An 11441-nucleotide genomic window follows, 5' to 3' on the forward strand; every position below is an offset into this window, starting at 1 on the left:
ATCTAAGCTAAGTACTTCAGCCTTGTTATTTTCACTGAACTAAAGCATAAGTGTTTGTGATGCACTAGCCAGGTTTTTCTGTTGTCACCTTCAAGATGAGGAAAATTGGTCTTTAATTCATGTTGTTGTTGTTTAGTCGCTAAGTTGTATCTAACTCTTTGTGACCCCACGGACTATACCCTGCCAGGCTCCTCTGTCCCTGAGGTTTCCCAGGCAAGAATACTGGCGTGGGTTGCCATTTCCTTCTCCAGAGGATCTTCCCAACTCTGGGATCAAACCCACGTCTCCTGCATTGGCAGGCAGATTGACCACTGAGCCACCAGGGAATCCTCTTTAACTCATGACCTAGTACGTATATAGACATTTAAAAATCTAATCTGTAAAAGGGGTTTTACTGTTAACTGTTTTTGAAAGTAGTATTAACAAATATGTCACAGAGCTTATTTTAAGAACAGATTCCACCTGTATTTCTTATTGTTTCATTTGCTCAGACTAATTGGGCTTCTTAATTTTGCTTGGAATTTATATGCTGCCCTATCCTGAAGATTCCAGAGATATAAATGAATTCAGAGAAACAACATCTAGTCCATCAGTAATAGATCTAGATATAACTCAGGAGCTTGTGACTGAGGCAAGGCTTTTGGCATTTCTTAGGCTATACTGAGAGAGGCAGGGAGACAGACAGACAGACAGACAAACATAGAAGAAAGGAGGAAAAGGGGGAAGGATATTAATTGTGGGTTTTATGAGCTTGTGCAGTAGGCTTATCTTAGGAAAAGTATTAATACAGCTGAAGCCGTATTGCCTTCTGTTTTTGCTCTGATAGGGTTAACCATGCTTTTGCTCTTCATCCCAATTGCAGGTGTGTTCATCCTCGAGGAGGTGTGATTCAGAGTGTTTCTTCATGGAAGCATGGCTCCAGCACACAGTATGTTAGCGCCCGGCAAACACAGTCATGGACTGCTGTGGCTCCTCAGCAGACTTGGGCTTCACCTGCAGAAGTTGTTGACCTCACACTGGATGAGGATAGCAGACGCAAATACCTGCTGTAATACAATGTCACTGTGTTTCCTCTGCACTGTTCCCCTCTACTTCCTCCTCCTCCTCCTCTTTGTGACATGGAAGTTCATTGTCATAGCTTCAGCCTCAGAAGCTGTTTGTGGCATTTGTATAATCAAAAACTCATGGAAAATTGCTCTCCTTCCCCCTCCTTTTTTTTTTTTAAATTAAAAGAAGTCACTTAGGAAAATAACTTATCACAGAGAAAAGAATTTCTTTTCTTGTTTCCCTCAGTAGGAATATGAGAATGATGACGTTTATAAGACAACTTCATTTTACTTGGTGACTTTCAGTCTTGGGGAAACTCTGCCCTCCTTTTAGAATGGTATTTTAATTACCAGGTAAAATGGATTTTAGTTTCTGAGTCTTGTATTTATTTTTCTGTGTAATAAAATTAATATGTAGACTTGACCACTGTCAGCCCACCCATTGGCACTCCTATCTTAGGGCATTTGCACACATATTAGTCAGGTCCTTATTGGCACCTAGTAGGGCATGTGCATTGAAAACCTGTCCTTAAAAATAGAAGACAGAAGTTAACTTTTTCTTTTAGCTTAAGTCTTCTGCCTTCTTTCCTAACTTTGCTCCTGGCTGACTTCCCACAACCCAAATAATTAACATGCCCTCTTTGTGTTTATAAATACTGCTAAGGTGACTTAGTTGATCTCCTTGTTGCAATAATTCATAACCCTTTGGAAAATATCTCCTTGTAAGGCAGAGGCATTTCAGATAGATACCCACCATGAGGTTTGAGCATCTGAAGAGAGTATTGAGAGATCCCTTTCCCCCTCCCTGGTTTGTTCAATGGGAGAAACAGAACCTATTACTTAGGTAGACTATGCCTAAGTACATAGCTAGTAATATGAAAATTGTGTGACTTCTAAGGCTATGGGCACTTGTAAATCTGAGAGGACAATGCCTTTTTCCATAGCTAGTCTCTCCAAAAAGGATGCATAACAACTGTTCAATGCTTGAGCTGAAGTTGACCTGATGCTGTATTTGGGTATTTTTCTCCTCTACCTTTTAAAAGTGGAAAGATCAAAATGTATCATAAAAATCAGATACGAAGCACATTAATGGCACTGTAGATTTTGCAGTATCTAACAGGAATTGTAAGGGGTAGTAGGAGCTTCAGGGAATTCAGGAAATGCCAGTGTTGGAGTTTCATGGCATTAGTTACTACCTTGTTTCCTATAACGTAGTTCCTAGTGAATTACTTTACAAGCAATACCTAGAGTTAGAACACTATATGCTGTGCACAGGGAACAGTGGAGTAATGCTGGCGTAGAAGACCTCACTTTGTGTTTTTCCACAGCTTTTGTGTGCTTTTTCTTTTTGGTTTCCATTTTCACCATACAGTGTGGCTATAGCCCTTTGCCTCCCTTCCCAAATGTCTCGGTGGCTCTTCCTTATCGTGAGAGCATGAGAAGGACCGTGTTCAGCTTCCATTCAGCGGACACGCATTTACCAAGTGCCTGTTCTGCATGAGGCACTGTGTGGGGTGGTGCTGTGGGGCTGCTGTGCTGAGCAAGACCCCCCACATGCACACGAGTCAGAGTCTGCCTGGCTCCACAAGCCTGGCCTTTCCTTCTGTATTTTGTAAAGACTCGTCTGTTCCTTCACCCTTCTTCCTGCTGTTTGAGTTCATCTGTATATCCTTCTATGGGAGTATATTTAAGCATGTCTTCTCTTCTGATAACATCTCATTTGATCTGGCCTCTGTTGTTCATCAACTTTTTATTTTCCTATGTATCTACTTTTAATAGATGAGGCTTTTGAAGAGATCGTAAACCTCCAGTTTTAGCCCCTCATACATGGCCACAATTCTAGGCAAAAACCAAAGACCCAGAGGCCAGAGCAAAATAGGACCTTCTGCAGATTCACTACTGGTATATCCTTGGACCGTCACATTTTACTTTAGGATTAATTTATTGAATTTTACTGTTACACATTGTTTTTGACTTGAATTAAAATGCTAGACAAAGCAGAAATGTACAATTTCTGGTCTGTATTTTCCAGGAATATCATTGGGGAAAGGATAGAGTGAGTTATATGACTTGAAGTTTTTGCAGCTTATTTTTCTCCCAGTATCAGGGCAGAGCCCCATTTTATTTCATTTTTAATTTAATTTTTTGCTACACCTGGTGGCTTGTGGGATCTTAATTCCCCAACCAGGGATCAAACCCACGCCCTCAGCAGTGAAAGCGCAGAGTCCTAACCACTGGACTGCCAGGGAATTCCCCAGAGCCCCATTTTAAAGAACTTTTTTGCATTACCTGTTCTTATGTTAGCAGTATGTTTTGTTCACTTCCATATAGCAGGTGATTTCCCAGGGCATATTTTCTTTAGTCCCTCACGGTCATCCTTTAATGAGAATTCTTTCAGTGTGTTGTAGGCACTCTGGGTTGGGAACAGACAGTGAAGTTTTAACCAAGCTCTTTTATGGCTTTTTGCTTTTGTATTGGGTTAAAGTTTGCCCTTACCTGTCCCTTTTCCACCACCCTGACTACCTGGCTTAGTGCACCAGCACGAAAATTAAGATGCAGAAAGCAGGGAGGGGAAGGGATGGTGGAAATAGTAGCTTTTCTCCCTACTAGTTTGGGACTTTTCCACCTTCTAACTAACTATAGAGAGACTGTGTTTCACCTCTTCTTTGGTTGCCAGGTCCAGGAGAGTAGGGATATGGTTTCTGGCAAGCTATTAATGATGGAATTCTGTGGTAAATATTCTGACATTTTAAATTTCTTTAAAGGGGATCTTTTCTAACCAGTTTTGCACTTGGTAGCATAAACACTTTATACTTCACAGTCTCTTCAAAGTAATATCTCTGCTAAAATGGTACACTTTGGTCACAGATTGGTTTATGGCACCAACATGGCTAAGTGCCCCCCTTCCCTCAGTTTGAAACCACAGAGTGGTAACTTCGCTACTGCATATTGCCCTGCGAGATGTAGTTGCTGCTTGCTTCATTTTGATGGAAGGGGCCAAACTGAATGGACTCCATTATTCATAGCAACTGAACATCCCATAAACTCGGCTTTCATTTAACCAGTTGTGAATATGAACATCTAATTTGCTAATTTAGTCAGTCGTTCATTGTTACTTTTAGCAAATTAGCACCATAGGTAATTTAAAAACAAATTTGTTGCCTGCTTTTTATATATACTGTGTCATAAGGTTCTTGAAAAAGCTGGGGGCACAATTTTGTCTTTTAAAGTTTTTTTTTTTTTTCAAGGCAAAGAGCTCCCCCCAACCCATTTCTCAGTATGTGTATGATGCGACTTCCATGTATATATAAAAATGACTGCGCCCTAACCAAACTTCCTCAGATTGTGCACTGTTTGTTTAAAATAATCACGTATTTTAGTCCAATGCTGTTGTATTTTTCATTTTATTTAAAACACTACGTACTTCTTATTCTTTTAACAAGTTTTAAAGGATAGTGATCTTAAAAAAAAAAATCACTGGATAACTAGGAAATAACTTTTTGTTGTTGTTTTGTTTTTTAAAGAGTACAAAGGTCTTTAAAGCCTTTTGCTCCTCTTACCGTGAAAATGAAATGTTAGCCATTGTATGGCTAGGAACCAATGCACTTGGTGGTTAACAGATCTGCTGTTGCTGGAGCGTGGACTTGATGCAGTGACGACAAATCATTGCTTAGAATTAATGTTTTAAAATGTGCAACTCTAGTTTTTAAAATAGACTTTGGTTCTTCTTTACGTTCATTATTTAGTTTTTGTTTTCATTTAGTATTTAATGGTCTTTGGAGAAAAAAAATAAAACAGAGTGTTATATATATATTTTTTGGTGCAAGATAAGATTTTCTGTTTTTTGAAATAAGTCTGTAGCATAAAGGTTAAACTATTTTAAGACAAAATAAAATAGAGTGTATTTAAACAAAGATAATTTCTGAGGATTTTTTTTTTCCTGTCTGCTTCAGTTAATTAGATGGTGCCTGGAGCAGCTCCCAAGTTAGCTTTTGGATGTGAGAGTGAATTATATTTTGTTATCAGATCTTATTGTTTAAGTTGCCTGATTTTTTTCCAAGCAACAGCTGTATCCTACTCCTAGAATGTTTTGCAATTGGCCTTTGGTGTATTAGATCTAGATAAAAATAGTTTTGTACTGGCTTTCCTGTAGCCCCCACTTCCCGTTCCAGTTTGAACCCGTGAGATTTCAAAGTCAACTAAAGGCTCCCTAGTGCTTGACCCCTTTGCTCCTGGGAACAAAAGTCAGCTGACAGTTACTTCCCAGAGTTCAACGTGCCAGGGTAAAATGCCATGACTGCGTGCACTTTGCTCGTGGTTCAAGCAAATATAGGATTTTCAAAAATAGCCTAAAGAATTTTCCTCCTAATTTGGTTCTATTTTCAGGTTTTTAATTTGGTTATCAAAATGATAGGAACTACTGTATTAGCATTTTATTACTTTTGTAACTCCACATCAAGGAGAATGAGGAACCAGAGAGAGTAAGGCCTATGTTTATTTAAATATTCACTCCTGGATCTCTTCATGTTCATCGAATTTTTGTTCTCCTTGCACTGGAAAGAGACCTGTTATCAGGAAATGTTTTTAGTTTTTGAAAATGGTTCTTTTATACCACCTTGTGTCTGAGACCTACTAGACATGTTAGTACCTGTGAGGAGCTTCTTTTCTTGGGCTCTGGAGGAAATTTTTTTACTTAGAGTCTTGCTTCTGAATCCTTTTGCCCTTGGAAGCTGCTTCTGAATAGACAAGGCATGAGTAAGTAAAATAATCAGTAGCTTGTAATTAATCTCATTCTGACTTCCTCTTTCTATCTTACACTGGCTTTTGGCCTTGCCTTCTCTTGAAAGTAAAAGTGTTAGTCGCTCAGTTGTATCCAACTCTTTGCGACCCCGTGGACTGTAGCCTGCCAGACTCTTCTGTTCATGGGATTCTCCAGGCAAGAATACTGGAGTGTGAGTTGCCATTTCCTTCTCCAGGGGATCTTCCCAACCCAGGGATCGAACCTGGGTGGATCACCTGCATTGCAGGCAGATTCTTGACTGTCTGAGCCACTAGGGAGGCTTCCCTTATTTGTATTTTTTTCACAGTAGATGACAGCTATTTATAACTTTAATCTTAATAGAGAAAAATTACATAAATCTTTACGAAATATCTCTTCAGCTCCAGTTTTGCAACTGAAATAATACGGTGAATTTCTTGTAGGTTTTATTTTAACAATATTGCTGATCTATAAAAGAGTGATTCTGCTAGGTTACTGGTAGGTATGATTTTCTTTACTTCCTTGACTCTGTGTTTGGGAGCCCTGGTTTACAGAATTAGAGGAGTTCCTGGACTATACAGTGGAGCTTTGACTGGGAGAATCTGCCTGGAACAGAAGAAGGCAGTGGCAAATACTGGAAGGAGCAATGAACTCAGAAAAAGATGCTTGTGATTATCGTGAACATCATCGAGATGTGGAAAGAGCATCCAGTAGCTCAACTGAGGTTGTGACACTGTTGGCTCAATACAGCTGCCATTGCACTGCTTTGTGGGTAGCATGCCTTCGAGGTGGAGGTGACTTTAGGCAAGGATCCCTTTGTGTAGCGAGGATTCACCACTTCTTTCCTTTCTGCCAAGCCCTGAGATCTCATTTGGTAGGTGGATGTGAGTCAAGGATGAGAGTGAGTGCTGGCAATGAAGTTAACCCTCAGAAAGGAGGAGGCAGCAGTGGCTGGGTTGGTGTGCTCACAGGTCCTGGGCTTGCAGGTGGGGTACATCTCTTGGTTGTAAATTCTGTTGATCTAACTTGTTATTCTTTGGCAAAGGAAACTATCTGGTACCAGTTTTTTCCTTTGTGTTTTGATAATTGACACCTCAGAGGAGTCATTCTGTTTCCTTTCCGTGATTGCTCTGTTATAAGAATGGGAAGGTGAAATGTTGTGAACAGTTGAGCCTTTACACTTGGGCTTGTGTCTAAAGGAGGCAAGTCTGACTTTAGGATGGATCTGCATCTGCAGTACGAGGGACATCAGACCAGAGGGCAGAGGGAATGATATTTACAAAGCCTGAACCAGCGTGCAGGAGACCCCAGAAAGACTATCTGACTGCTAAGGGATTTGATTTCTACGCCTTAAAATGGAGCATTTCTAAAACTTCTTTTCTTAGATTAAAAGATAGGGATGTGTTTTTTTAGGGGATAATTCATTGTTCTGCAGAGCCATCGCTTTTCAGGTAGTAATACAGGAGAATGGCTCACTCCAAAAGGCTGTTTTACAGTTTTGTCACCTCACAAGTGTTTTGAAGGCATTGGATGATGAACACTCACAAAACCTTTAATTTGTACAAACTCTTTTATTTTCAAAGTTTTAAAAGAATCTGTATTTCAAAATTTCCACATGGGGTTAAGAAGTGGTACAGATTGTTATCCTCATTTTGCAGATTGGAAGACTGAGAACAGCAGATTAATATATCCAGATTTACAAAGTTTGACTTAGCGAGAGAAGATTTTTTTTTCTTGTGGTCCAAATTAGGACTTTCTAACTTTAAGAAAAACAAAAACCTCTTTTCTCCACCTTATTTTTCATTCATTCTTATTGCTACTGATTCTACTTTGTTCTGGCCTGAACTGAATTGGAAGAAGTCTTTCCCAAGAAGGTAATGTTTGATTGGTTGCCTTTTTTCTCAGGCAAGTGGTCACAGATTTAAACATCAGAACCACACATCTGCGTATGCCTCTCAGCCCCAGCTCAGGATGGCCATGAAACTTCTTTCTGCAGACAGATTCCCTGTCTCACAGTTTATGGAATAGGAAAATACAGATGGTCAATAAACACAGAAAACATGCTCTGGTTCACTACTAATTATGGAAATGCATGCATATTACAGGACACCATCCCACATAGGAAGAAGCAGTTAGGATTACAGTTAAATCCAATAAGGAGGCAGGACAGTGGCAGCTCACTTGTTGGCTTGTTTGAGCATAATTTGCTACAGCTATTTTGGAAAACGGTGAAATTGTCTAGTAAAACGCTGAATATGTATATACCTCAAGCTGCAGACTGACTGGGTCTCTCTTCCCTCCCTTGCATATGTTGAAGCTCTCCTACCCAATGTGAGGTTATTTGGAGGTAAGACCCTTCACAGATAATTAAATTTATATGAAATCATGAGGGCAGAGCCCCCATGGTGTGATGAATCCATGTTCTTATTAGAAGAGGAGGAGACCTCAGCCTTACATGTAAGACAGTATGAAGGCAGCTGTCTGCAAGCCAGGAAGAGGACTCTCAGCCAGGCCTGACCATCCCAGCACCCTGATCTTGGATTTGCAGCCTCCAGAACTGTGAGAAAAAAATGTCTTTTGTTCAAGCCACCACTCTCTATAGTGTTTTGTTGTGGCAGCCCAAGCTGGCTAAGATACCCAAAACCCAGCAGTTACACTATCTGGGATAATACCCTTGAGCAACTTTTATTTAAACTGTGGTAGTAACCTAGGTAGAGAAGTCATGAAATCAGTTCAGTGTCTATAAACCATCTTTTGTTTATTTAAGGAGATATTAACAACATAGAAATAGCAGGAGACAATATTGTTACACAAAACTTCTGTTATATACTGATAAACCTCTACATACAAATATATGTATGTGTACCTAGGGTCAAAATATATATTTTATTTATTTTTACTGTGGATTGCAGTAAGAAGATATGGAAAGCCATGGTTCTAAAGAAACTGGTTTATGTGCTCAGAAATGTTTAGTGTTAGTGTTTAGTTTTTCCTAGTTTTTGGCTATTTCAACATGGATGTTCCTCTATAGAACAGGTAAACATTGTATTTATAGAACATTTAGACACTGTGAAAATTAATGAACTAGAGCAATATTTATACACTTAAATTAGTTATATCAACATGGATAAACCTCAGCACTGTGAAGTGGGGGGAAAGCAAGTTGCAGAATATGTATGTACTACATGATGCCATTCATATGAAGTTAAAAGACAAAGTAACACCACATTTTGGTAAAATACTGATGCACACATAGTAGGAGTATAAAGAAATGCACGAGAATAATAAACACCAAATTCAGAGTAATGGATACCTCTGGATATGGGAGGTAGGGAGGGGACACAGGGATTTCGAGTTTATTGGCAGAATTTCTTAAGCTGGGTAGTGGGGACACAGATGTATGTTGTTATTGGCACCTTTATGTATATCTTAAATATTTCATAATAAAATTAAAGATTGTTTTCTGTCTCCAGTAGAAGGAATAAAAGTTCTTTATGACATTGCAGATGATATTAATGGAAATGAGTAAGATGTGAAGCTGATTCCTTTTAGATGCCTGCAGCACCTTTTGGATGTATCACCGTAAGCAACAAAAGCAATTTGATAATTTGGGCTTTAACAAAACCAATTTTATGCTTCAAAGGACAACATCAGGAAAGTGAAATGACAACCTGTGGAATTGGTAAAAAAAAATACTTATAAATCTTATATCTGATAAGGGTCTCGAATCTAGACTATATAAAAACTGTTCCAAGTCAATAATAAAAGACAAAAAAAACAATTAAAAAAACCTATAGACATATCTCCCAGGAAGAGATACAGTTGGTCAATAACACTTGAAAAGAGGCTCGGCATCTTTAGTCATCAGGGAACTGCAAATCCAATCCACAGTGAGATACCACTTCACACCTGCTAGGACCACGAAAGTCAAAAAGTCAAATAGCAACAACCGTTGGTAAGGAATTAGAGAAGTCAGAAGTCTCATAGATTGCTGATGGGAATATAAAAAAGGTACAGCTACTTTGGAAAACAGTTTGTTTTCTCAAATGGTTAAATGTGACAGTAATTGAAGGCGGGCATGACCAACTTTGTTATGGGGTGTGACCTGCCCTGACCCTGAGATGCAAGTTCACCTGGAGATCTACCCTCCATGGAGAGAGGGGCAGCTTGCTGAGGGTGAAGGTAATTGAGCAAGAAACAAACCATTCCCCACTGAAATATAAGTGCTTGTCCTCAAGGCAGGTCAGGACCATTGCCTGTGAGCTCTTGAGACCTGCCCCAGGTTTTTGCCCAGAAAGCTTACAGCCATCGCGAGAGACCGTTTCTGACAGCTGACATCCCACTACAGCGGCCCTCACTGCATCCTTTGGGCAGTGAGTCACATGGGGTCAGAGTGGGGGCAGTTTCTCGCCAGACATGCCCCTGCCCTCTGTGAGATTCTGCTGCAGTTGCCACCCCCACTTGCCTGGTCTCCAGCTCCTGAGAGTCGCTGTCACTGCTGAGAGTTCGTGGTGTCCCTCGGATGCTGAGGCAGAAAACACCCTTAGGACCTTAGTTTTATGTAGTGCTGGGTTATCCAGTTACCCGGTTTCATCTAGTTAGTAATTTTCCACTTCTCAAAGTAGAGGGCTGAATTCTGCTGATTAGCTTTTTGGGCTCTTGGCAGCGTAGGTTCGTTTGTTGTGACATTAAAGCTGTATACCATTAAAAATGCGAACCTTGCACTCAGTGTTAAAACATGCAAAATCTTCAGCATAGGCATCAACCAGTCAGAACCCGCACTGAAAGTAGGGCTCAAGCAAGTTCCTGTGGCAGGTGTCAGATTAACCCTATCATTGCTGGACTGCAGATCCTGGGGAGCGACCAGGATGGTCAGAAGGGTATGCCAGGGCTAGGGCATAGGTCAACTGCGATTGAAATGTGTCATTATTGTAGCAACTGATAGGACCAAACTAGTGTATACTGTCACTAAGTCAGTCTTGCCTTCACCTAACCTGTCTGTGCCTCAAGTTGCTAACTCATTTAAAGTGGGGCTGGGAGGACTCCCCTGATGGGATTGTCTTAAGGAGTAAATGAATCCAGGGCCAAGTTGATGGCAGCAGTCTTACCAGCTCTGCACCAATCAACACTATTCGGCTGACTCAGCCAGGAAGCATGTAGACCAAATTAAACTTGTCTTTAGGCTGCTAACAAATCTCATGGTCGCAAAGTTAAACTCTTGGAACATCTTTTCAGAAGTGAAATGCTTCAAAGGAAGCAATCAGCAGTTTGGGTATGTGATAACTGGCATGGGGTGGTGAAAATTAGAATGTCCCAAGGTCTGCCATAACTGCTAACAAGCTGTGTGACCTCCCGGGGTCAGCCACCTCTCTGGATCTCAACTTCTTCATCTGTGAAGGGAGTATGCATGCAGGCCTACCACTGCAGTGAGGGGGGCCCACCCTCATCCTGTAGGCTGCTGAGACCCAAACTCCAGGTGCGTCTCTGTAAGGGGCAGAGAAAGGTAGCTCAGGGAGCTGTGGTCACGCTCATCCTTGGTCTGGTGTATTGCCTGAGTACATCGCTCTGGTTGGCTGGACAGTCTGAAGAGAATAGAGGCCAATTTTGTGTCATCAGTCTCAGCCCTGTAACCTGAA

General features: G+C 40.6%; 1 protein-coding gene across 4 annotated transcripts in view; it reads left to right on the forward strand.

Annotated features, from left to right (window-relative positions):
- ARK2N (arkadia (RNF111) N-terminal like PKA signaling regulator 2N) overlaps positions 1–4293 on the forward strand; it is an 84839-nt gene extending 80546 nt beyond the window's left edge. For 2 of the 4 annotated variants that reach the window (XM_061400070.1, XM_061400074.1), the window contains one exon: positions 863–4293. In XM_061400070.1, the coding sequence (XP_061256054.1) occupies positions 863–1052 (190 nt within the window). In that variant the 3' untranslated portion in view covers positions 1053–4293. The remainder of the gene's footprint in view (positions 1–862) is intronic. The other 2 variants (XM_061400072.1, XM_061400071.1) reach the window with 2 other exon arrangements.
- Positions 4294–11441: the final 7148 nt, after the last annotated feature.

The sequence above is a fragment of the Bos javanicus genome, chromosome 24, assembly GCF_032452875.1.
Source record: "Bos javanicus breed banteng chromosome 24, ARS-OSU_banteng_1.0, whole genome shotgun sequence".
Taxonomy (NCBI): domain Eukaryota; kingdom Metazoa; phylum Chordata; class Mammalia; order Artiodactyla; family Bovidae; genus Bos; species Bos javanicus.